We start from the raw sequence: 26,737 nt of genomic DNA on the forward strand, positions 1-26,737 counted from the left end.
CCTGACATGCACTATTATAGTTAAAACAGATAACAGACACCTGCAGGCTGTCTTAGAATACAAGATTGTCATTTGTCGTAAGTACTACAATTGCAAAATCAACTGGTTAAGGAAGGGCAATTAGACTCCCCCTAAAATCTTGACATTTACATGTTTGATGGTCATACTATAAATGTAAAATATAGAGTGTGACATAAAAATTATTGCTCTAAATTTCATTAAGTTATTGCTAGCGCCAAAGAGAAATACAGTTGAATGTATGTTTCTGTTAGAGCAGGCATCTGCCTCCCATTCCTTCTCCTGAGGATACAGTGAGATAAGTGTCTAAAAGCTTGGTTCTAGATTTGGAGTCAGCCCTTTGCTCTACTTCTGCCCCAAGCCGTTAACGTCTGCCTGTGAGGGTGCGCCTGGGTGAGTGCATGTTCCGCCTGCCCGAGACTTAAGCTTTGGGATAAAGAGTTACTGTGTCGTAGCCCTCTGGGGGCCTCATGCGGGCCCGCGCGTGGGTTTCGCAGTACAGCTCCCCCTCCACGAAGAAGTAGCCCTTTTGTTTGAGGTTGAGGTTACAGTCGGCACACACGAAGCACTCTGGATGCCGATGCTTGTCCCTCACCTTCACAACCGCACCACTGTTGGGGGAAAAGGAGGCCTCATGAAAAAAAACCCCACAAAGCCCGAAACATGATACAAAGGCAGACAGCACTACAGATAAGGCAGGTGTTATTTGTTTCACGTTCAGGAAACAATAGCTGCAAAGCTGGGCACAGCTGTGGAACTGATGTAGTTATCAGGGAGAGCCAAGACAGCCATAGTAAACCTTCACATGTGTCTCTCTGTTGTTGACATGTGAATATTTTTCAGATCTTTCTCAAACAGGTTTTTTTTTTTTTAGAAAAATGATAGGATCCTTACTTCATGATCATTCCCCGTTGTTTCTTTGAAAGAGGGAGAGATGATACAGATAAAACAGACACCTCTGCAAAGGATTCTGATTTTGGCCAAGGTTGTTGTCTACACAACTAAAAGTCCCTCTGCTTACTGTCTAGCTTGGTGGTCCAGCCTCTATTCTATGGAACACAGAGAGAACAGATCAAAGGGCAGAGATGGAATTTCCACTGGTGGGTGGACTTGGCCTCTACCGTCAAAGCAGTTTACTCCTACTTGGGGGCAATCATTGCTTCGTGTAACATCACAACCTGTCGTATGTTTTGAGGTCCTGTCTGCTCCCATCTCCCTGTCCTGCTTGTTCCTCTGTCTCACAGCCCCTTCTGTGCTGTAACCAGGCTTATCTCCCACTGCCCTCCTGGGATGAGTCCTGGGTAAGTGGACAGATGGTGCCTCAGTGTGTGAGCTAATGACAGAGGAACAGAAAAAAGGGATGGAAGAGGTGACCACATGGGGCCTGAGGTGGAGAGACTGAAATGCTCTGGTTCACTTGAAGGTTTGAACTGGCAAGTGTGGCTATTCACACATGAAGTCCCTTGAAATGGAAGCTGACTCTATGTCTAAAAATCGTATTTCAATATCTGTGTAACTTAAGAAACCACGTAAAGATAATGTGTTTTAATTAATAACTGGGTGACCCCCATATTTGTTTTCCTGGGTTTATACAGAAAAGGAAGTGTTCAAAGACTATACAGAAAAGGAAGTGTTCAAAGACTATATATATTAACAAAGGGAGGGCTTTTTGAAGTGAAGTTATTCTTGGAAATGACTTTTTAAATATACTTCTGGGGAGGTTTCTTTTCACCAGAATATGTCTGAAATTATAAGTCAAGATATCCGACTCACATTCTATGCTAATTTGGGGGTACCTCGAAGGAATTCTGGTCAAAATGTGCTAAATGTGTAGACATTATATTTCAAGTCAATGAATAGAAATTTGTTTTTCATAAAACTTAAAACCTTTTCTATATACGGAGTCTTAAAGTACAAGAAATAGAGAACTGACAGCAAGATTTATGATGAATTTTGGGGTTGAAAATGAAACTTACACAATGCCACTCCCACATTTGTCACAGAGTGGCATCTTCTGTGTGCTGCCAGCACCGCATGGGACTTTTGTAACTGGAGCTCTCACACTCCGAGTTCCAGCAGGACGGTCATCTGAAAAACAGAGTGTTTCCATTTATGGCAAGGGAACAGCTGGCAACAGTTTATACTTTGCTTCTATTTTAAGGTGTGCACTTTAACCTGAGGAATTCTTAGTTGCTGCCCACAATATCATTTAGGAAGAAGCAGGACTGGTTCAAGCATAATTTGTTCTGAAATGGGACCTTACAAAACAAAATAAGTTAAAAATTGTTGTAGTTGTTGTCATAGGGAGCTGTTACAAAATGCCCAGAGGGGCAGAGAGCATTTTGCATTCTTCTTTTTTTAATTGTGGTTAAAATATACATAAAATCGACCATCTTATCTATTTTTAAGTGTGTCATTCAGTAGCATTAAGTATATTCCCAATGTTGTGCAACCATCACCAATATCTATTTCGAGAACTTTTTCATCATCCAAAACAGAAACTCTGTACCCAGGAAACATTAATTCCATATTCCCCCCTCCTTCCAGACCCTGGTGACCTCTATTCTGCTTTCTGTGTCTATGACTTGCCTATTCTAGGGTCCTCATATAAATGGAATCGTACAATATCTATCCTTATGTCTCTGGCTTATTTCACTTAGCAGAATGTTTTCAAGGTTCATCCATGTTGCAGCATGTATCAGAATTTTCATTCCTTTTTAAGGCTGAATAATACTCTACTTTATGGATATAGCACATTATGTATATCCATTCACGTGTGGATAGACGTTTAGGTTCTTTCCACCTTCTGGCAGTTGTGCATAATACTTCTATGAACGCTGGTGTACGAGGATTGGTTTGAGTCCCTGCTTGCAGTTCTCCTCAGTATACATGCAGCAGTGGGATTGTAGATCCTATGGCAATTCTATGTTTAACTTTTTGAGGAACCGCCTTACTGTTTCTCACAGTGGCTGCACCATGTTACATTCCCCATCAGCAATGCACAGGGGTCCCCATTTCTCCATACCGTCACCAACACTCATTTTCCATTTTTTTTTTATAGTGGCTATATTAATGGGGCATTTTGCATTTTTGTGCAACTTCTGAAGCACAGTATATCTTTTGGAAGTGGAAAAACATTGTCTTCAGAGGACAGCAGGAGTGGGCTGGAGACCCAACTCTGTTTCTTACTTGCTGTGTGACTTTGTACAAATCCACCCTCTCTATGCCTCATTTTCTCTTTTGTTAAATAGGGAAAATAATAGCTCCTACCTCACTGAGTTATTGTGAGGATTAAATGACCACGTGTGCAAAGCACTCAGCCCAGGATTTGGAACACAGTAAGGTTTCATTCCAGTGTTATTTAAAAATTTTGATGATCATGACACCCTGGAATATGGGGGAGGCTGAGAAATTTTGCAACATTTTATGATCTATAAGCTGAGCTAGCCCTTGACTACTGTGGATGGGATTTGTCTTCGGCACCCTTTAATCACCAAGTTGGTGGCTACCTGGATATGTCTGGAAGCTCCTTTCCTTAACCAAGCACCACCCAAGTCCTTTTCAGCAAAGAATCATTTGATGATTGATTAAAATCGGGTTTTTTTTTTGTTTGTTTTGTTTTGTTTGTTTTTGCGGTACGCGGGCCTCTCACTGTTGTGGCCTCTCCCGTTGTGGAGCACAGGCTCCGGACGCGCAGGCTCAGCGGCCATGGCTCATGGGCCCAGCCGCTTCGCGGCATGTGGGATCCTCCCAGACCGAGGCACGAACCCGTGTCCCCTGCATCGGCAGGCGGACTCTCAACCACTGCGCCACCAGGGAAGCCCTAAAATCGGTTTTCAGACTCTCATTCCCAGTATGCTTGCTGCCCTCCCCCACCCTGAGCCTTCCAATAGCCTCTATCAACAACGTTTCAGCAGATGTTCACGACTGCTCACCATCGTTCACTAGTTCCTGGAGCACCCTGAAGGAGCCTGACTGGCGAGGCTGAGTAGGTTCATTCCGATTGTCATGGAGCATCCGGTACACATCTGACTGGGGGGGCACTGGGGAGGCCGTGGGTTCACTGAAACACAACATGGTGGGTGAAACAGCGTCAGGAGTGTGTGTATGTGCAAGAAGCCACAAGATATCAACAAGCAGTGATCACTATATTTACAGCAACTCCTGGACAGAGATTCAGTATTTTCAAGTTAATCTCTATTATATCAATAGCTAAAAATATAATGTGAATTCACACGGGTTGCCTTAAAAATAGCAGTAATTAACCTGGGGGTCACATCAGCATTTCTCCATGTGGCAAAATCCTTTGGAGGGCAACTAAAATGTGATTGTTAGGAAATAGTAATTTAAAAAATAATGCTTGGGCTTCCCAGGTGGCGCAGTGGTTGAGGGTCCGCCTGCCGATGCAGGGGACGCGGGTTCGTGCCCCGGTCCCGGAGGATCCCGCGTGCCGCGGAGCGGCTGGGCCCGTGGGCCATGGCCGCTGGGCCTGCGCGTCCGGAGCCTGTGCTCCGCGGCGGGGGAGGCCGCAACAGCGAGAGGCCCGCGTACTATAATGTGAACAAAATTAACCTTTCTCAGGAAAAAAAAGGACAACATACATATGATAAAAAGTGCACGAGTGAGCCCGGTTTGATTATTCTCAGTCATAAAGATGTCAGTAAAATTCAGATTCATTTCTGATATTAAACCAACAGTGTATGGTTTAGTTTTGTTAACTCCTGTAGACAATAAAGGTATCATTTTGCTTGTAAACTGAAGAAATTCAACTTGTCAGTGTTTGAAAGTGCATAATGTAGCAACTTTCACATAGAAGTCAGCTTTGTTGGCTACTAAATAGCCACATTATAATTCATTTACAAAAATGATAGAAGCTATATTTTAATAAACTTTCTACAGATATATTCATGATGAACAATAAAAAAAAGCCACAATAAAAATACATGTCAGGCACTGAGTTGCTTTATTATTTTATGTTATTTAATTGCATTATCTAGAAAAGGTAGTTATTTGCACATATTTTTATTACCAGTGTCATATTTGGAAGTAATCATCTTATATATCTGAAACTCCTTGCAAATGGCTTTGAGATACATTATGGTATTATTATCACATTGTATTCATCCCAAGAATTATCTTTGGGATATTGTTACATAGCAATCATAAGCATTATCATACTTTATAATGGCCCTATAATATTGAAAGAAGTAATAAGATTTTATCTTATAATAAATTTTTTTAATTGAAAATGCTTGATGGCAAAAGTACTTTGAACAAATATGCATAATAAAGAAGAAAGTCAAAATAGCGATCAATGGAAATTAAATGGCTATAGCAGTAGCTTGAGATATTCACTTATAAACCCTTATTCATGGCAAAAATTTTAAATGAAAAATAATTAACTCTCCACAAGATGCCATTAGAAGAGAAAAGAGGTATCATCTCTTTTAAAACTTCTCTGAACTTCCCATCACTTTCCCAGTTTTTGACCCCCAAAGGGAGAAACATAGATTATCCCAGATTATAAATCACTTTTGAGAAGTATTGTACCAGACATTCGTAAACTACACTGCAGTTTTTCCAAAGACATATATGTTTGGTCCTTCCATGATTTCAGTTTATTGCGATCTGTCACATAAAACTCTACTTGGTTAATTTTTCAAATCTCCCTTACCATTAGGCCTAGATATCTGCAATAAATCCTTAGTATATTTTTTTGAAAGCTTTTCACAAAGCTTTCTTTCAATGATAAGACAGTGTACAAGACACCAGTAAAATTGACATTGCACATGTGTTTAGTTAATATGCCGATGGTTCAAAAAGACTCATATTACCTCATTGAGGGCGTTTCCCCTAGAGCTGTTGAAACCTGACCCTGAAGTGTTTCCATAATATTGTCATCTGAGTACAACTGCATAGGTGTATTAAACTGAGCATGTATAATCTTCACACCAGGAAGTTCCATTTCCAAAGGAATGTTAGGGGCCATCTTAGCAGCAACTTTCAAGTCACCTGGGTAAATAGTACTAAGAGTACTGACAGAAGAAGGGGTGCTACGTCCACTGCCACCGTCAATACCGGACGGAGTACTGCATCCACTGTGTTAATGACCACGTTACACAGAGATGACACAGGAACCAGAAAATCCAGACAGGAGAACACAGAGAACAAGTACAGAGAGGTTAAAAGTAAGAGGTGAATTAAATCAAATGAAAAAGAAATATTTATTTCTGGCTAGAAGTTATTTTCAAAAGGGAAGACATTTAAAAATTCATGATTGAAAAACGTTTAACAAAATTAAAAGGTACAGGTGATATTGCATTGTTTGGCTCTGTTCTACTAGACAATATGTTCTACGAGGCGAAGGCTTCACGTAAGAAGAGCTGTGCATAAAGGAAGTGGCTCAGGGAAATTACATTAGCGGGACATCCTTTTACATTTCTGAGCTGCAGTTTTTAAAATTAAAATATTAATGAGTGATCCTTCACAAATAGTGATATGAGTATGCAGCATGAAGATCCAATCAAATATTTAGGCTAAACATTTCAAAATAAGAAGTATTTTCAGAAATGCATTTGGGCCTTAATTGAATAGTAATTGGCAACTTGTAGGTTATGTGATAGAGATTATGTTTTAAGACTATTTTGTAAATATTTTATTGTTACTATTTTAACTTTTTCTACTTTCATTCTTTCATTTTGTGAAGACTACACTTTAAAAAATTGTTCGGTGATTTGATATAGGCTCTAGAAACAGCCAATAAATGCCTGTCGCCTTGAAATGAATGATTAGAGGGGAAATAAGGTGATCTCAAACTCTGTGAATGCTACTTAGAGCTAAGATATATATATTTCTTTTATACATAGCTATTTCTTGTAAAATTTTGGAAGCACACATATATTTCCATGCATATTTCTCATTTCCTTTTAAAGACAATTTAAGGCAACTCATTATTAAAACATCAGAAAGGCCAGTCATGCAATTTTAAGGACAACTACAGAAATTTCTTATTCTCTATGAATAGAATTTTCTGTGGATAGGAGGTTAGTCATAACTGATGCCAATGACTAAAAAGTCATTTTTCTACATGCATTTTAAGTGCAACATGAGAAATGCATTTTTTGAGAAAAGGAATATATTGGTTTTTTTTAAGCGCAGTCACTTAAGACAAAGCTAAAAGAAATAGTAATATTAATGTGAACTTCAGTCATGCCTGCAGGTTAGTGTTGCTGTAAACTGAAGGCAGAGAACAAATTTATATGGTGTGTTTTCCTGAAAGTGTCCTCTGAGGGCTCAAGTATGGCCGCACACCTGTTTACTCTCTAGGGCTACTAATGCCAACCTCAGCCCCATTCAGAGAGCAAAAACCAAAAGCATATATTGGGCATTGATTTTACTGGCTTCATCAATGCTGCAGCCTGGATAGTCTGAGCAGCCCATGTCACTAGATGAATTGAAATTTTTGTGTGTGTTGTGTTATCCAGTTCAACTGCCTGCAAAGACTGAATGGGGCAGGTATATATGAACTTGCTCCTTCACTTCCCGACTACTGAGAACTTGTTTGAAACTCAATCAGGTAAATTGGTTGATCACATACAAAAATGTCAAATGGTTTATTCACCATTTTCATAGGCTCAACACTATGCTGAAATTGACTTCAGTTGGTAAAAGAATAGAAATAACATTTCAGTTATAGTGCAGTTTAGTCAGGATCGTATTGATTTGACCTCAGTATAATGAAGTTTATTAAATTGTAATTTAGGGATTTGAAACACTGAGTTTCAATATTGGGAGACTTCGGCTTAAAATAGTGAATGTTTTCAATAAGGATTTATAACTACTTGACCTTACTGTGTGCCAGGCATGGTACTAGATAGTGGAGAAGTAAACTATGGTCAACTCAGAACTTACAGATATACCTTATTTTACAGTTGTAATTAGTATTACATTTTTTTCTGTTATTAGTGTTCTTATATACATACATGCTTGTGTATATAACTTTATTTAAGCAGAGACTGTGTCTTCTATTTCCTAGTTTCTTTATCATTCTATTTAGGGGCCCGTGTCTATTGAATAGATAGGAAATAAACCCTAAGCAAAAAACAATTATCTTTTTATAAATTTCTGGGACAATTTTAAAAGAGCTCTTGAACTGACTCTTTAAATAAAATAGTTTTCATGGACTCTAGTCACTGTGGAGATCATCATGGGTCACCATGACCTATTCCTGTGACCTGGAAAGGTAGATACCATTGAGATTTCTTGACATTGACTTACTGGCTTGGCAACCTGTAAGGTTGATGATACACTCAATTACTATCATACACCTGGATACATCATTAGACAGAGAACTAACTTTCCTGGTGTGTATATAGACTTTTGGGGACATGCTTCCAGAAGCAACTTGTCCAAAAACCACTCACCAGATTGTATTTTATCATTTGGATCTAGCCTTGTATAATGATAGCTGTGGCTTTAAACATTTACATATTTTCATATGAAAATACTGGTCTTTTAATATGCTTCAATTATGATGAAACCATTGAAAGAACCCTAACTAATAGTAAGACCCAGGGGAATGAATATATTAGAATCTCCAACTTACTTCTGATTCAAAAGTTGTTTATTAATGGTGTAGTTATTGCTTGGTAAGTAGCCACTCAAAATTCCACCTTGATAAACAATCATTTGGTAAGAACAAGAAATTCAGAAGTTAGAGCAAATAGTGAGGGGGAACAGGAAGAAAGGAAGGATAATAGAAGCATTTTTTATAATTTTTTTAAGATTTGTGTACTGGTACCTGTTTTTTAAGCAGATCCTCTCATCTCTGTTTTTCCACTCCCCTCTTCCAAATTTAGCTAGATTGAAAGGCACCAGCTTACAATGACAAAATTATGAGTGGCTTATTATTATCACCATGTTTGAATTAAAATGAAAATGTAAAAGAAGGGCATTACATACTTGAATCTCCTTGACTTTCCCTGAATTTTTATAAAATTAAATGTTATTGGACTTCAGCAAAAGCAAGATCTGTGTTACTCTAATGTATCATTTTATTTGAGCCTCGTGGAGTCCTATAGCTCAAGTTAGTGAGCTTACCGTTATGCTAAGCTCAAAAGAATGCAAGTATATCCATTTTACTCTGCTTCTCTGGGAAGATGTATATATTATGTATATATTTATTCAATAGTAAAAGAGCATTTTAATTTTTAATCCAGTTTTTTAAATGTTATTTAGAGTGGTGTTGGGAAGCTGTTGAATGTGGAGAAATAGAGAAAAGATACAGAGGAAAATGGAGTATGAAGGAGGCAAAAACTAAGAGAAGCAAAAAAAGGATTGTTCAGAGTTGCCAGTATGAGGGAAGGGTAACAGCTCCTGATTCTTCTTGCTACTCAGGAAGTCTGATTAGGTACTCTTGGGCTTTTGTTCCTTTATCTAATGAACATTTGTTGAGCATGTACTCTGTCCCAGCCCCTTTTCTGGGTGCTGGGGATATAATATGTAGCGGGGACAGATGTATGTGGTAGTCATTGCCTTTTTAGCATCTTTCTCCTGCTCTTTTACTCCACTCCTTCTTTCTGAGTCTGATATCACAAAATTGTCTGACTTATTTTGAGGTAATCCTCTGGCCCTGACTGTAGCTTATAGAAAGGTCTGCACATGGAAATCATACATCAAGTGATGACTGACCATCCACAGCAGGCATCATAAACTCAGATGTCTCCAGGGGCCAGGAGGGTCACACATATATGAAAATGGGCCAGATATCTTACGCTTAGGCATGATGGGCATTTTGGCAAGATAGAGAGTAGATGTTCCATCTTAAACTTAAATTCAGTATTTTTAAAAACGGGAGGGTTAAATAAAACATTGTGAATTGACTCCACCTATGGACCCCTATTAGTGACACCTGATGTAGATCATTATTCAATGATCCTAACCTGTAAGGATTGATCCAGCCTAACCCCCAACTTCCTTCCTCTGGGCTGATTGATGTAGCTGAGGTCAGAGGAATGGGTTTGAGGTTTCCCGAAGTCACTATTTCCTGATGTGGCAAGACAGGGCATTAATTTCTTTCCTCGTAGGGTGGAATTCAGTTTCTAGAGAAGATTTGAAAAGGATCACCTGAAGGTGATCTGTTTCTCAGACAAAAGAGATATTGCTCATTTTTATTCCAGTGTGTGCACAGTTATCCACGAGGGTAACCCAGTAAGTCTCTCTGCCTCCAACTCTTTCTTTCTTTATACTTATTTTCCCCAAGTGGAAAAGTTCCTTTTCAAGTGGCTTCTCTTCCTTTGCAAGTATCCATAAGAACGCAAATTTATTTTTATGTAAGAGCTAGAATGAGTGGGATTACCCACTGGGCTCTGATGGTGCAATGAGAATTAGGTGCTGAGATGGGATGATCAGAGACTGTCAAACATGGAAAGCTACACCAGCCTTTCCACGTTTGCCTCACCTGCTTCCTTACTCCTGACCGCGGGCTGGTTTTCATTTTTGTGACCGCTGCCTGGGCCTTCCTGCCCTGGGATAGGGTACATCTGCCTGCCTCAGAAGGTCACTGTGTTCTGGATGGGATCCTCAGAACGGCAGGGGTATCAGTTATAAATACACACAGGGATTGCGTAATACTTCACAGCTCTATAATCTGGTCAATATTTACTCTCCTCTCTGCTAAGTGAATTTGTTTCTTTTGCTTTTGAAATAAGCTTCAAAATGAGAAAAGTCACTCCAAACACCTAAGAGTTATGTGTCCTGGTGATTAGTAGGATTTATTAAAGATGCATGCACTCCACACTTCACAATCTTAAAGCTTTATGACCTGCTTCGGCCTGGAATTATGAAAGGTTTGGGCCGAATATTATGCTTGTGTTCAAAGTAGTTCACATCCTGTAAAAACAAAGGGTTAAAAAAGTCCCTCAGTGGAAGACTAATATATATATATATATATATTTAGATAAAATTAAATGAACAATAATCATACAGAAAGGATTATTTACCACCAAATATTGACATGACTAAGAAGGGTGATGATGGAACCAGAGCGATTTCTTCCTTTTAACCATCTATTCACTAAATGTTCGGGAACTGGCAGATTGGACTCCAGAACATTAGAACCATGTTCTAGATGCTTGTCTTTAAGATAAAAATCTGATCGTGCCTTCAGGAAAGTAAAAATAAAACAGCAAGAGCTGGACTTTTGAAAGGAAGAGAAGCCATACTATCACCATTAAGAACATGGTGGCCAGAAACCAAGTGGAGTACTTACTTTTGAGGTGAGCTAGGAATGAGCCCCCGCAGCTGCCCGTGAAGCGCATCTTGTATATTGCTGGTTGAATAGAGCCCAATGGGTGAGTTATAGGAAGCGCTCACTACCTGTCTTTTGTCATCAATGTTTGCTGCTGCAACAAAAGGCTGGGCCCTTCTGTTGTACCCGGCACCAATGGGTTTGAACTCCTGTACAATGGCAGACAAAATACACAGAGCCACAGAATGCACAACAAAGCCGTTAACACGCAAATAAACAGCATCGCTCTTGTTAATCAAGGTTTCTTTACCACTACGAGATTAATGGCCAGGTTAAAGGAGGACTGCATTCGCCGTGAACTTTACATGTGCTGTAATCACCCACCAAGTGTTCAGGTGCAAAGGAACTGACCTTATCTGAAATATTATAAAATAATTCGAATATTATACCTCTTATCTGCTCCCTACTGACTTCTACATCTAGAGCTTTTAAGAAATTCTCATAAGACTCATTTGAATCCAGAAATTTTGTGTCAGAAGTGAGATTTTTGGCTTAGAAAAATTATTCTACTTAACATTTTCTTAAGTAGAACTTACATATGCTTTCTCTTCTAGTAATACCTTAAAATTTCCCCCATTTTAGAAAACAGGAGAATAAAACAATCAAAAAGCAAGTGAGCATTTATGAATAACTGTGCTGAATCATTATAACTAATCCAAGTTTTTTTCTTAATTCCTACAACAAACAAAATTCTTAATTTGCATTAAGATATAACCTTAAATTTAGAAAAAATAATAGGAATTAAAAGACTTTCCTTATGAAAGCAGGAATAACATTTATAGAAAACCCTCCCTTTCTATTGTGATGATTTCATGTTGTGCGTTCATGCTTACTCTAATCCCAGAAAGACTTAAGTCAGCAATTTAGAGAGAGCTAATTTATATGATTCACAAAAGGATTTTCACTTCATTGCTTTGGGAAAAGGACCAAGCGTCACTCCTAAACTCTGGGTGTGAAACATGCCTGAATGATCTGAAACTCTGTATTACTGTCTTCTAATGTAGGAATCACGTTTTCCAGTTTTTATACAGATTTATAATTTTGTAAAGTTCATTAAACATTTTTTTCCTTCTAAGCAGCAGAAGAAAACCAAAAGGGAATGCTGAAATACACACAAGCTCATTCTCTTTCCAAATCTTTTCATTTGGCAGAATTAGTAAGATCAGTCTTTACAATATTTTTCCTCACACATTCACGTCAACTTCCTTTACTTTTGACTGTGCCACCAGTGTTTCACACGGATCTCAAACAGTACAAACATTTATGATTATTTGAAATGGTTAGTGGAGACTGTTTTGATTAAAAGAATAAAAAGGTCTTGTAATATTCGTATCATTTTTTTTTCTTGTCATTGTAGGTGAGTAAGGTGTGGGATGGTGCTTTTAAGAAAAGAGATTGTATTCCTTTCTTAGGGGTGGAACCACAGTTTTCCGTGGTGATTCCAGAGAACACCAATGATTTCCTTTAGAGACCCAAGCAGCACACCGCTTCCTTTTGGTTCTCCTGAGCAGGCAGTTGTCACACACACTCCCTATTCCCCCATCTAGGCCTGTTGGCAAAGCCCACTTAAAAAATAGTTACGACAAGGCAAATGGGGTGCAGCTTCAAATACTAGCCCTGCAGCGTCTTTGACTCCAGGTGCCCCAAATCTCATGGTGCCTGAAATTCTGTGATGTGGTAAAGAGGAGCTTGTCTTTCATCAACATTGGGCAGCAAAATTTAACAGCCTCCTGAACTTGAAAAGAAGGTCTGAGTTGAATACAAAGCCTGTGATTCTATAGTATGATTGAATTGACTAATATCTTATTGATTCAGTTTTTTTATCTCCAGAATAATGACTCACTGCCTAGAAGTTGGTTGGGTGACACTATAGTTGCTGATATTAGATAGCAGAATGACTGAAACAACCAAATATGGCTTTAGAAAAATGCTGAATCTCAGAACATGTGAAAATGTATGCAAACATTTATATACTGGTACAATCTGTTTGCTTTGGCTGATTTAATAATGAATTTGGAGTGGCTGTGTTTTATGATTAACCATTATGATTAGCTGTTATTATGGCATAAAAAAGTGAATGGCAAATAATCGTAAGTAATGACAATGGCCATGATTCAAGCCTTTGCTCCTCTTTTGGATATGAAAGAAGACAGAAGGCTAATTGCCTAATTTAGTTTCGGTGGACTATAAATCTCTCAGGTTAATTAAAAGAGTGAATCAGGAAGTACTGAAGGAATCAAGCTTTGTGGAATTTAGCTTTTGTTTTTTTTTTAAACTGAGAGTAATATGCCTTAAAGATCTTGGTATACAGAATTGAATTTACAAAAATTAGGAAAAATAATGGGATGGCTTTATGAGGGAAAAAATCTCTGCCCTTATTTCTTCTGTCTTAAAGTTATAAATAAACATGGTTGGCAACAGTCCTATAAGTGAGGCATCTTCTCTGAAAATATTTGTGCAATAATAGTCTCTAGTAGTACTTCCAAAAAGCAGCACATAAGTTAATTAGCTCCAAGCTTTTTCTTTGCCATTATCAGTTTTAGTTACATATTGCAAAAGTCACAAAAGTGTAATTTGTTAAAATAAAACAGTAAAACTCTATTTTCCATTCAGATCATAAAAGGAAGTGTTTCTAATACAGGCTTCAAACATTTGTATTTAGCTTTTGCAAAGCATTAGTTTATGGGCTGCTGTAGTCATTCCAAAAAAAGCACAATGAAGTGTATACACTAAAGGTAAACAAAACATTTAAATATGGCACGGAGAGGCAACATTCTATCCAAGTCTTACATCATTGTTGATGGTCAAACAGAATCAAAAGACAAAACCAACGGGAAGTTTGCTATTCCACTTTAATTCCTTTTTATATTTTCCTGGAAAATCATTAGTAATGGAAAATACTAGTAAAAAAAAATTATGTAGCAGTTAATAGAGTCCAGCTCTTGTGTTTATTCTACTCAGACAAAAGCATCTAAATGATTCTTATGTCTTAAGAATTCAACAAATAATCATTGCAGTTAATTAGATTTTTAAATATTATTTTTAAATGTTAGGAGCTCATATTAAGGAGTAATATTCTGAATTAATGGAATGCTAGAGCTGCCAGAATCAAAGCTAAGTAATTTGACAGAGATCCGCTGCCATTGGGAGAATATGCACCTCTTGACAGCAATCTCCCACGTCCTTGAAATGACCTCAGCAATGATGTCATTCAAAGACAGTTCACCTTTCAGTTTCTTACTTGGATAAATATTCGGTCTGAGAACTGAGACAAAAACCAGCTCCAACAGATATAACATGTTTGATACATGTGTGATAATATACAGGTCTGTTTATTTATAAGAAAAAAATGCCTGTGAAATGAGGGAAACTATGTCAAGTGATCATATATTTGATCAAAGCCACACTGAGTAAATGATGATATTTTATCATGTTTGGAATTTATGAACAATCCCTGCCCCCCTCCTCATGCTCACCCCTTAAATGAAAAATAAAGCCACCCTTATAATTATTTTTTCTTCAGTGATCTGTTTCAAGTGTTCCCCATATCTCACTGGGGAAGAGTTTGGGAAACTGGGGATTTTATGAAAATTTGTTTTGTGTAGGCTGCCGTCCAGTTATGAAAACATTGTAGAATAAAGTTATTTCATGAAAATATGACAATTTCAACTCATACCCCACTTGATTGTGCATATAGTATATCTTTACTAATCAAATTTTTTATGGAAAGGATGCAGTCCTTTCTCATTTAGAAAACAGCATTTTAGGGCTTCCCTGGTGGCGCAGTGGTTGAGAGTCCGCCTGCCGATGCAGGGGACACGGGTTCGTGACCCTGTCTGGGAAGATCCCACATGCCGCGGAGCGGCTGCGCCTGTGAGCCATGGCCGCTGAGCCTGCGCGTCCGGAGCCTGTGTTCCGCAACGGGAGAGGCCACAGCAGTGAGAGACCAACGTACCGCAAAAAAAAAAAAAAAAAAAAAAAGAAAACAGCATTTTTATTTCTGAAAAGCATCTTTCCTGCCTTGTGGTAACTGCATTATAATTTTGAATTGTTCAGCGAATATTAAACAAAGATGAGGGTAATGTTTTATTGGAGAATATAAGCTTTGAAGCAGGACAGAGAACTCTAGCACATACCTTTTCTCTAGAGCAATGCGTTGTATAGAAAAATGCACCTGCTCATAGGCCATGTTCAGGACTGTCTGGAAGAAGTTTATCCAATGGCTGGGGGTTGATCTAAACAACCTCTAAAGTTTCTTTTAAGCCTAAGATTCGAGTCTAAATTCATAAAACCAAAATTTAACTATTTAATAATAGCATGGAAAAATCTAGATGTTAAAATTTTGTATCATTATTACTATAACTGTGTCAGAAAAAGTCCCCAAAGCCCAAACCTATTCCTAGGCGAAAAAAAAACTGGAAAAAATACACTAACATTTTATTATTTGTGGCTGTACTCGGATGGTAGGATGTAATGGATTTTTTTCCCCAATGACTATATATTGCTTTTAACATGAAAAATAGTATTTAAGTCCAATAGCAAAGGTCGGATAACTTACAATAGAAGTTTGACTTGGGTTGAGAAACAAGAGCTCAAATATTGTATCGCTCAATGGCATTTTACTATTCATATAAGACGGCATTTTATTTTATTTTACTTTATTTTATTTATTTATTTTTTTTGGCCGCACCGTGTGGCTTGTGGGGTCCTAGTTTCCCGACCACGGATTGAACCTGGGCCCTTGGCTGTGAGAGCACGGAGTCCTAACCACTGGAGTGCCAGGGAATCCCCTCATATACGATGGCATTTTAAACATTTAACGGTATTTGTTTTTCAGACTGACACACCTTTGTTGTCCAGAAGGGGTTGCTTTATTTGTAGAAAGAAAAGACATCTCTTTGCATAGCTTTGTATTAATTAAAAAAAAAAAAAAAAAGAATACAAACATAACCACAGTTTAGCCTTTCTCCAATCTCAGTCTACAAGTTAAATTCAGTTTGATATTTATCAGTGCATTTTGTTCTAGTTTGTGCTATAGGATTTTCAGATAGGAGAGGTTATGCTGAAATTTAGCTATATTTTGTGGGGAATGTCCTGAAGTGCCAAGTTATGTGAACTGGTCATGCATAAATCTGGCCTGAGGTTCGTAGGGGTAGGAATATTTTGGTCCTTTAGGGGAAGAACTGAAATGGTCCTTATATCTGAGCCCTTCAAACACCCACCTCTTGGAGAGGGTGCAAGTAAGAAATTAGTCATGACTCAAACTAATGGAATGTTCAAAAGCTCCATCTGACTGACTTCTGTAGCCCTTAACCCAATCTTCACCTTTTTGTTTTTTAAACCTATCTCATCTTTATCTTTTCCCCCTTTGCAGTATCATAAATATCCATACTGTCTGACCCCAAAATTCAGGACACATGGGCTAATAAATGATTGACAAGAGGCCAGAGTATTTAAAATCTGGATTATCTTTTAAAATTAATTCTCAGAATAACCATAGTCATAAATTAATACTCCTAGATCTGCAAAAGGGGCCTCTTCTAGAGGCCTCTTCAGACAATTGCCTTGAAAACTCCAATTCTGGAGAGATGTTAGCAAAACACAGGCTCCAGTCATGCATGCTCTAAGCTCATCGCGTGCTTAATAAAACACGTACATGCTGAGTCACCCACATGCCAGAGTGGGCGCTGCAATATGATCACGGATCACTGGAGATTTGGTACTTTGGTCAAATATGTGTAGTTGGTCCCATATCTTAGCATCTCGTATTGATGAAACCGGGTTTCAAAAATTAGGAGAAATTGTGAATGGAAATGTGAAAAAGGGTGCAGTACAATTTTGGATGTGTACTCTATATCAGGGGTCCCCAGTCCCCAGGCTGCCGACCAGTACCTGTTAGGAACCGGGCTGCACAGCAGGAGGTGAGCGGCGGACGTGCGAGCGAAGCTTCATCTGCCGCTGCCCATCGCTCGCGTTACCGCTTGAAGCATCCGCCCCGCCCCCGCCGTCCGTGGAAAAATTGTCTTCCACGAAACTGGTCCCTGGTGCCAAAAAGGTTGGGGACTGCTGCTCTATATGGAAAAAGGAAACTCGGAATTCTGTGTGGTTTGTCCTCGTGATGATGAGAGATTGGGGAGGTCAATATATGCGTGTACATGAGCCTTAAATTTCCCTTTTCTGTCTTTTAAAGCACCACGTGATCTCTTTCTCTTGTGTTGCTTCTTAAATGATGAGTTGATGAGGGTTGCAGGAGCCAGGTAGGCTTGGGCATTCCTTCCAAGGGCTGTCTACAGGTGACAGCTCTGCCTGGAGAACTTTGTTCGTATTCCTTCCTGCAGTCTTTCTTCTATCAGGAAGATGTCAATTAGAGACATTATTCGCCCACCCACCTTGGATGTTGGGGTAAGCCACCATCAGCATGCAGAGCGCTTCTCACCACATTGATTACCTGTCTCGTCCATTTTACCTTTTACTCACCTACCCTGAAGAGCGGCACTCTTACCTGACCTAAATATCCCCCTCAGCTTTCGTGATTTCTTTGCCTCACGTGCAGCCCCTGGGGGTGGCAGTAGAACACCAGTCTGAGAGTTGGTTCCCAGGACTGCGGTGTTCGAATGAAGTTTATCTTTAGGGCCTCCAGTTCCTTTCATTCACCTGTCAGCTATTTAGTGAGCACCTGCTGTGTGCCATGCCTGGGGGACTCAGAGTAAGAACAGACACACCGGTTCCGCCTTCATGAATTTTCCATGTCCTGCTCACTCCCTTTGGGGCCTGTTTTCTCCTCCTTTTGCTTTTAGTGATTTTTAGGCTCAGGCTCTACCTTCCCTCCAATCAAAAGTCTAGGACAAGGATCTAACAAACTCTAAAAGTTAAACTACTTAGTATTTTTTTTTCTCCTGGGGTTGGGGTGGGGTTTTTATTTTAACTGAAAATGAGGTTTTAATCCAAAGTAATTTGTAATGACCCTTGGATAGTGATGAGGAAGACATTACTGGTCTCCAGGAAGCTCTGTGCCGCCTTCTATCTCACTGTCAAGAAAGGCCAGGAGGCCTTCTGATCACAGGCTGGTGGGAGGGGTGCCATGCCCAATGATAATGAGAGCACCCACTTAACTGAACATCTCTGAGAGCACTTCACTGTGCCAAGTTCTTTTTCTATATTATTTTATTTAAATCTTTAGAAGCTCTATGAGACACATGTACGTATGGACTCTCCATGTTTTTGCTGAGAGTGAAATGCATGGGGGCTTATGGGGGTAAATGGAAAGCTTGAAGGACAAATTCAGGAGTTGATGGTCCTGAAAGGGGAAATCTTGCTGAAGCATAGATTATAAATATACTTTCAGTTCGTTTTCATTAGATGTATAGAAAAACTACACTTTGGGAATATCTAATCAGTTTAGTAGGGATAATTGTTTAAAAAGGGATATTCGATTTATATATCTCTGTCTCATTAAACTTGGGGAGCTGCTGACCAAGCAGAGGTTCTAAAATCCTTTTCTTGATTACATTTCCCATATAGCACAATTGAGGGTTAGTTTAACTGCAGTTTTTTGGAGGTTTTGAAAGTAGACATGGATAAGCATCAGATTATTAGATTAATTTAGCTCATTATATAGAGTTGCCTGAAGGGAAAATCCTTTATCTTTTGTAATTCAGCAGCCCAGGCAGCATATCATCATGATTACATAATGCAAAACTCTTCTCCTGGAGTGAACTTAATTATAGAATGCCAGAGCTGATAATTAAAGAAGGATGTAACATGAGAGCTGGGTGAAGACCTTGAGGAATTGAAGTTCACAATAACTATTAGATTAGAGACACCTGTTTCAAACGGTTGACCCTATTTTTGTTTTGCTTTGTGTTAACATCTTAAATTTCTTGGATTACCTCATGGTCATTTGGCAGATGTCCATCATAAAAAATGATAAAGGAAGTGGACTATACATAGATATAGCTGACTTTTTCCTGATGAGAACATATTTGTCTTTTAACAAGGTGCTTGCCTAGGCATACTTCTCTTTCTTTCTTGATGTAAGAAGACACGGATAATATAAATTAATCTCGGAGAGTAAAGACAACACTTCATCAGGTGGCTTATTCCAGTTTTTTTAATATTTGCCACTTCTCCCTCTTGGAAGGTATCCACATCATTTAAAAGGAAACATAATGTGAACATTATTTACTCCAAAATTCATACCTGTGGTTCTGATTCTAAGTTGATTTTGAAAGGATGAGCCTTTCCATCTTCAGTTACCTGTGGAGACCATAAGCGAGTTTCCGCCCTGTAAATAAAACAACGTTTGTAAACCCCAAATTCTAATGGTACTTCTAGTTTTAGTATACTTTAATTTCCTATGTTTCTGAAAATACTAACAACCCTTGATACTTTGAGCAAAAGCAATATTCCTTGCTCATTATCCTGTATTGTCTTATTGAATTAGTCTTGTGTTTTTAGTGTACTTCTGGGAAGACTTGAATGGATCAAAATTGCCTGGAGGACCGCTGCGGACTGAATGTTTGTGTCCTCGCACCACACCCCAGGTTCAAATGTTGAAATCCTAATCCCCAGTGTGATGGCCTTTGGGAGGTAATTAGGGTTAGATTAAATCATTAGAGTAGGGCTCTCACGGTGGGATTAATGACCTTATGAAAAGAAGAGGCATGAGATCTCTTCCCTCTCTGTGTGAATGCACCAAAGAAGGCCATGTGAGGACGTGACCAGGAAGCGGGCTCTCACCGAGAACCCGACCATGCTGGCTCCCTGACCTTGGACTTCCAGCCTCCATAACTATGAGAAGTAAATGTTTGTTGCTTGAGCCACCCAGCCTATGGGACTTGATTGTAGCAACCTGAACTAAGGCGAGGACATTGTACAGTGTCTGGAGAAAGTGGGTCTCCAGTGCGTGTGGGAAGCAGTACAAGGCAGGGAGATTCTGGAGGCACACCCTGCAGATGACCACAGGACAAACTAGACCCCTAGATCTCCTCAACCTCCTTCCTGTCCTACCTGGGGCACCACAGGAGGCAGTGAATGAGTTGTCAGGTGGATTTGCTGTTGGCATCAAGGAAATGTGCTTTGTCCAACGCTTCTCATGTATCTGCTTGGGATCATGTGGCTCCTACAGGACTATGTGCTTGACAGGAACACAGGTTATGCATAGATAGGGAAAGAGTCAATTTCACCTCGTGAAATGGCAGATTGGCTGACTGATTGTGCCTTTGGACAACAGCAAGAGGATAAACACACATGCTAACAACCACTATAACAAATCATTATTTTCACAATTCAGTTTCAGATCACGAGTCTGATGGCAATAGATCAATTTCCTAATGTTGTTTTTGGTCAGAAATGTCTCATTGTCTAAAACCTTCATGTACATATACCCTCTCATACCTTGTGGGATTCTTCTGGGCTGAGTTCAGTACAGAACAGCCAATAGCATACAGGATATTAGCAACCAGATTTTAACATGATCACATCTTGGCAAGCATGAAATTCTTTTAGGAGCATCTCTAAATTCCACTCTATGTTCTCTACCGTGTTTAGAACAGCAGTATAACTGGACATGCTGTTCAGTGCTTATGTGGGCAATACCTTAAATGGTTCTATTTTCATGGTCAACTAACTGTGTTAGTACAGGAAAAAAGTTATTTTAGGCTCTTTCATTATTCTGACATTCCAGAGGATTCTTTTTAGAAATCCTTTGTTAACAGCTACTAGATTGACTGACTTCAGTGAAGAACAGACCAAGGTGGCTGATACATTAAAAAAAAGCCAGTCAAAATTCTGGGTCCTGTGACACTCCTTCTCACTGGGGAGATGAAATCATTTATACTTCTGGTTCAGGTTCTTCTGCAAAACAGATCAAATTTTAACACCATTAATTAAAGAGCACCTGTCAATTTTGAGACACAGCTGGTGTGCTGCTGCTTTAATCCTGTCCTGTGCATCAGCATGAGTCATGGACTCAGTACCGAAGCCATCAATAGCCAGGATGACATCTCCGGGACACAGGTTGGCAGCTGCCGCCTTGCTTCCTGGAGTAATCTGGAAGAGATCATCACATGTTTAAAATCAACACCCTGCAGCATCTTGAGTTTTGTGCCCAACGTTTATATTTCACTTTGGTAACATTTTAAATGCTTCACTGGGCAGGACATATTAAATCTCACTTAAAATAACTCTTAATTGATCAGTTGTGCTATCTCTATTTTCCCATTATGTGAAATAATTTTGTTTCTTACTAACCACATTTCCTCCATCATGACATCTCTGATTCTCTTTTAAAACATCTTCCATAACTCCCTGTTTGGATCATATTTTCTTGGCTTTAAAGAAAATCATTTGTTTTTTAGGATTTTTTGTCACCCAGAACTCTCTATTTAGCAATAGAACTTTACTACATCTGGGGAGCCTTAATATTTGAACTGAATCTACTTTAGCATCCCTATAATGCACCTGGGATATAGAAAGCTGGAAAGAGAATCACTCTTGTATTAACAAGAAGAAGCCAGATAATATGCAAAATTGTGACTTTTCGTGGACTCTTCAGAGAGCTGAAGTTGCAGGGCAACCAACTAGCTTGGAATCTAAGGAAAGATGGCAGTCTCCAAGGAAAGACAAGCATGGGCTCACCTGTACCAGAGCATGGAGGAAGATGGGGCCAAATGAACTAGTTAAGAAGAGTTTAGCTAAAATTATGAACAAATTGCTAAAAGCCAAGTATGAGTTAAGCATTGAGAGTCTAGAACCTGTGGGAACCACAGATACAATAGAAGTTTGTATCTACTCACAGTCTCTTCTCCATGCATGAAGAACAGATGGAACAAATAGAAAACAACTAACAAGATGGTAGCTTTGAATTAAACCATACCAGTAATTACATTATATGTAAATGGCCTAAAAACACATCACGTTCTGTTTTTTAACAGAGTCTGTCAAACTGGGTAAAAAAAAAACAAACACGCAAGATCTAACCTTATGCTGTCTACGAGAAATCCACGTGGGTTTCTTTTTGGAGGGGAGGTGGGGAATGATATGAGAAATGATATGGGGGGAAGTGATATGAGAAATGATATGGGAAAAATATGGTTGTTAAATGTTTAGAAAGTGGCATATCTGAAATTATTTCAGATATTTCAAATTATTTCAACAAAAACATGTTGAGTGTACAGTTAAAGTCGATGATTGTTTTGATGGCTATACCTACTCCCAGTTTTTCTGGGTAAATCCCAACTATTTACAACTGCCTAATAGTCCTCACCCGGTCTCCCCCTGCCTGCTTCTCTAACATCATCTCACACCATCCTCGCTCCCCCACCCCTCCCGATCCACTGCTCTACAGCTAGTCTGATTTCCTTTTAATTCCTCAGATAGGCCAGGCTTGCACCCTCTTCTGGGCTTTGTGCGCACTGCTGACTTGCTCCTGAAATGCTTCCCCTGACTCTTCACCCGGCTGCTGCTTCCCCTCCTTTCGCTTTAGGCTTCAATGTCATGTTCTCAGAGAGACCTCCCCAGACATCTGAGGCAGTTTCTCCAGCCCCCTCCCCACTGTTACACCCTATTGTTTTCCTTTATGAAGACAGTTTGTACTTTCATGTTTGTTTATTTACTTGTGTAGTGTCTGTTTTCCCAACTGGAAGTTCTTGAGGGTATCGATAATATTATGTATATTCCTAATGCTTCACAGTGTATACTCAGTGTTTGGACTTGATGAATAATTACTTGAAAAATGAATGAAATGGACATTTAACTCAGAACTTGTGAAACAAAAATAACCAGTCCTTATATACCCGAAGATTATGGCTATTAATGTCAACCTGTCATTGTTCCTTTTGCAAGTTCCCACTGTTTAGATCGGAATAATATGTAGAACTTGACTTAAACCTCAAACTGCTCCAGGAATAAACTAGACTGTTCCTAACGTTTAACTTGAGGATCAGTCGTTAATTCATTTTGCGTCTCTTTGCTTAATCTAGTCATCAATTCGATTTAAGTGGCTCTAAGAGAGATCCAAGATTCATATAAATGAATAAAATTGCTAAAATGAAAAATTCTCATGGGTCCTAGATCTTCAGTCTCATCACTAAAATGTTTATTGTACTCATTTCATGTCTGTGATCACCTCACTGTAGCAATCATGATAATTTCCAGAAGGGACAGATGATGGGGGCTGGGTGAGGACAACTGGAGATCATTACATCTCAGCTCTTAGGAGGCATTTCGTAGATGTTTTTCCATTTAGAAATTCTCCCACACTCAGAACTGTTAGAAGAATAAAAGTTTCCATCCCCAGTGTGACTTGTAGTGCTAAAAATAACCTCAAACTTTTAATTTTCTCTAGCTATACTTCATCAAAATCAGTACCATCTATTTTTAAACTTCTAAGACCAAAATGCTTTTCTTTGAGTTAAAACATGAGAAAGCATGGCTCAATGTGTTTTCTTTTAAAGCCTCACCTAGCTTTTCTAATATACTTTAATTTGGTTTATATATAATACTCGATCTAGGTTTAGAAGAGCCTAACATTATTTCTTAGCTCTGGTTCAGATGAGTGGAAGGTAGGGTTGTATGTATCTGTCTATATAAATTTTAAACGGAGATATCTGGGGTGCTGAACTTAGATACTGAATATTACTAAATGTTATTAACAACGTTAATATGGAAGTTAATAACTATTTTATATTTATGCATTTGCAAAGCTCTTTCTAATAACTCTCACCATTACAACTCCAAGATAGTCTGGACAAAGAAGGCTGCTTCTGGGCTTCCCCAGTGGTGCAGTGGTTGAGAGTTCACCTGCCGATGCAGGGGACACGGGTTCGTGCCCCGGTCCGGGAAGATCCCACATTTCGCGGAGTGGCTGGGCCCGTGAGCCATGGCCACTGAGCCTGCGCGCCCGGAGCCTGTGCTCCGCAATGGGAGAGGCCACAACGGTGAGAGGCCCGCGTACCGCAAAAAAAAATAAATAAATAAAAAAGCAGGCTGCTTCTCTTTTTCAGAGAACCTGTGGCTTCTCACTAAGGTGGCTGCAGTTGTACACCTATGTCACCAGCGGTTTCATTAGTTAAATAGGAAAAGTGGTGCCAGAACCAACTTCTGACTTTGCGTTCAACCTGGCGATTGATGTCCTGGGACCTCCACATTAGGAGTTGATAAGAAAGAAAAGAATCTGTAGAGAAATGGATGAGAGACAAGGAGAAAACAAGATCCTTCACTTCTTAGTTCTCAAGTTCAGCTAGGCTAGTGATCAGCAAATGGCCACTAAACTGGCCTGGTTTTAGTAAGTTAAACTAACTGTTTAATCATAAGAATGTATTATTTTCCAGCATGACTTTATATTATTTCTTTGAAGTTTATTTATATTACTTTATATTATTGCTCACAGTTTATTTTTTTTATTTTTTTTTTGCGGTACGCAGGCCTCTCACTGTTGTGGCTTCTCCCGTTGCGGAGCACAGGCTCCGGACCCGCAGGCTCAGCGGCCATGGCTCACGGGCCCAGCCGTTCCGCGGCATGTGGGACCTTCCCGGACGGGGCACGAACCCGTGTTCCCTGCATCGGCAGGCGGACTCTCAACCGCTGCGCCACCAGGGAAGCCTCACAGTTTATTTTTAACATTTTCCCAAATGATGAGAAAAGAGAGCTAAAATGAGGCAGAGTTTTTCAGTGGATTCTTCATTTTTCAGTTACATTAGGGTCTCAAATGTCAAAAGCATTCGAGAGATCATTGGAAATAGTACTGCTGTCAATCACTTAGCACATGTTTTCTAACTTGTCTGATTAGAAGGATCACCGAGCGTCTTTGCTTAACATAAAGATTCCAGTCCAATCCAGATGCCTGGAATCACGAAACAGAAGCTGTAGCAGAGGAACTAGGGAATTTGTGTTTTTAACAAGTCCCTTAAGATGATTTCTGTTTTTCACATCAACCTATTACTTGGGTTTATTTGGAAAAAACTAACTTAAATCACAGGTAAAGCATCTATCAATGTCCTGTTAACTGTGGGAAACATGAGGGAAGTCCAGAATATCGCCCTGGTGGGATTTCTATATTAAGAATAAAAATGGTTGAAATAGTTATGGAGAAAGACAAGTATATACGGAAGGGCTGTCCTGTGGGGCCTGGATCTAAATAATAAGAAATCCCATCATTCAGTTGTTCTCCATTGCCTACAAATAAACTTCAGTACCTCACCTGGCATCAAAAGCCCTCCAGCGCCTGGCTGCAGTCTACATTTCTAGTTCAATCAGTATCTCTGCAAGTAGCACCTGGGCATGGGTATTTTCAACTTATCTGGGTGAGGCTAATGTGCAGCCACAGGTGAGAACTATTATGGTGTTGTTATACTGTTGGTATTGGTATCTTTTAAGATGAGAAAACTGTTGCTCAGAAAGTATAAGAAACTTGCTTAGGGTCGCACATCCAGTGAAAATTTGAAATTCCTCGTGGGTCTGTCTAACTCTATAGCTCAAGCTCCTCCACTATTCCCAAATGCCACCCCTGCAGGTATTCTCTCTCCCCTGACTCCGCCCATCTCTTTGGCCATACTTTTTTCATGGAATCCTGGACAAGTTGTATCATGGTAGTTTGTGTTCATGTCTCTTCTGCTGATACATGAACTTCTCAGGGGAGTAGAAACCCATTAAGTGATGACTGTATCCCACACAGTGCCTTCCAATACCTTCTGCACTTAGTAGGTGCTTGTGGGATGTATGAATGTTGGGAACAGATGAACCAGTGCTTCCATGCAGACACGTCTTTGTCAAAACACAATTAAGTACAGTCACCCCTCTGAATCCGTGGGTTCCGCATCCAGGATTCAACAAACCGAGGGTTGAAAATATTTGAAAAAAAATTCCAGGGAGTTCCAAAAAACAAAACTTGAATTTGCCACATGCTGGCAACTATTTACATAGCATTTACATTGCATTAGGTATTAGAAATAATCTAGAGATGATTTAAAGTATAGGGGAGGATGTACCTAGGTTATATGCAAATACCATTTTTGTGTGTGTGTGTGGTATGTGGGCCTCTCACTGTTGTGGCCTCTCCCATTTGCGAAGCACAGGCTCCGGACGCACAGGCTCAACGGCCATGGCTCACGGGCCCAGCCGCTCCGTGGCATGTGGGATCTTCCCGGACTGGGGCACGAACCCGTGTCCTCTGCATCGGCAGGCGGACTCTCAACCACTGTGCCACCAGGGAAGCCCCGCAAATACCATTTTATATAAGAGACTTGAGCATCCTGGGGTTTTGGTATCATTGGGGGGGGTTGGGGGCATAGAGTAGTGGGCGTCCTGGAACCAATCCCTCAAGGATACCGAGGGCTACCTGGAAAAAGACTGTATTCAACTGTAAACATTTCTTTCTAAAAGTTCAAATTTCAAATATAGTTTATATTAAAG

General features: G+C 39.5%; 1 protein-coding gene across 4 annotated transcripts in view; it reads right to left on the bottom strand.

Annotated features, from left to right (window-relative positions):
• Positions 1-439: 439 nt before the first annotated feature.
• PDLIM3 (PDZ and LIM domain 3) overlaps positions 440-26,737 on the bottom strand; it is a 30,454-nt gene continuing 4,156 nt past the window's right edge. The window contains exons 2-8 of one of the 4 annotated variants that reach the window (XM_007466534.1): positions 21,225-21,376; positions 19,526-19,610; positions 10,841-10,908; positions 5,853-6,116; positions 3,953-4,081; positions 1,995-2,111; positions 440-629 (exon numbers count right to left, since the gene is read on the bottom strand). In XM_007466534.1, the coding sequence (XP_007466596.1) occupies positions 440-629; positions 1,995-2,111; positions 3,953-4,081; positions 5,853-6,116; positions 10,841-10,908; positions 19,526-19,610; positions 21,225-21,376 (1,005 nt within the window). Of the gene's footprint in view, positions 630-1,994; positions 2,112-3,952; positions 4,082-5,852; positions 6,117-10,840; positions 10,909-11,287; positions 11,476-19,525; positions 19,611-21,224; positions 21,377-26,737 lie in introns of all 4 variants that reach the window. The other 3 variants (XM_007466536.1, XM_007466535.1, XM_007466537.1) reach the window with 3 other exon arrangements.

Source organism: Lipotes vexillifer, unplaced genomic scaffold (assembly GCF_000442215.2).
Source record: "Lipotes vexillifer unplaced genomic scaffold, Lipotes_vexillifer_v1.1 scaffold951, whole genome shotgun sequence".
Classification (NCBI taxonomy): domain Eukaryota; kingdom Metazoa; phylum Chordata; class Mammalia; order Artiodactyla; family Lipotidae; genus Lipotes; species Lipotes vexillifer.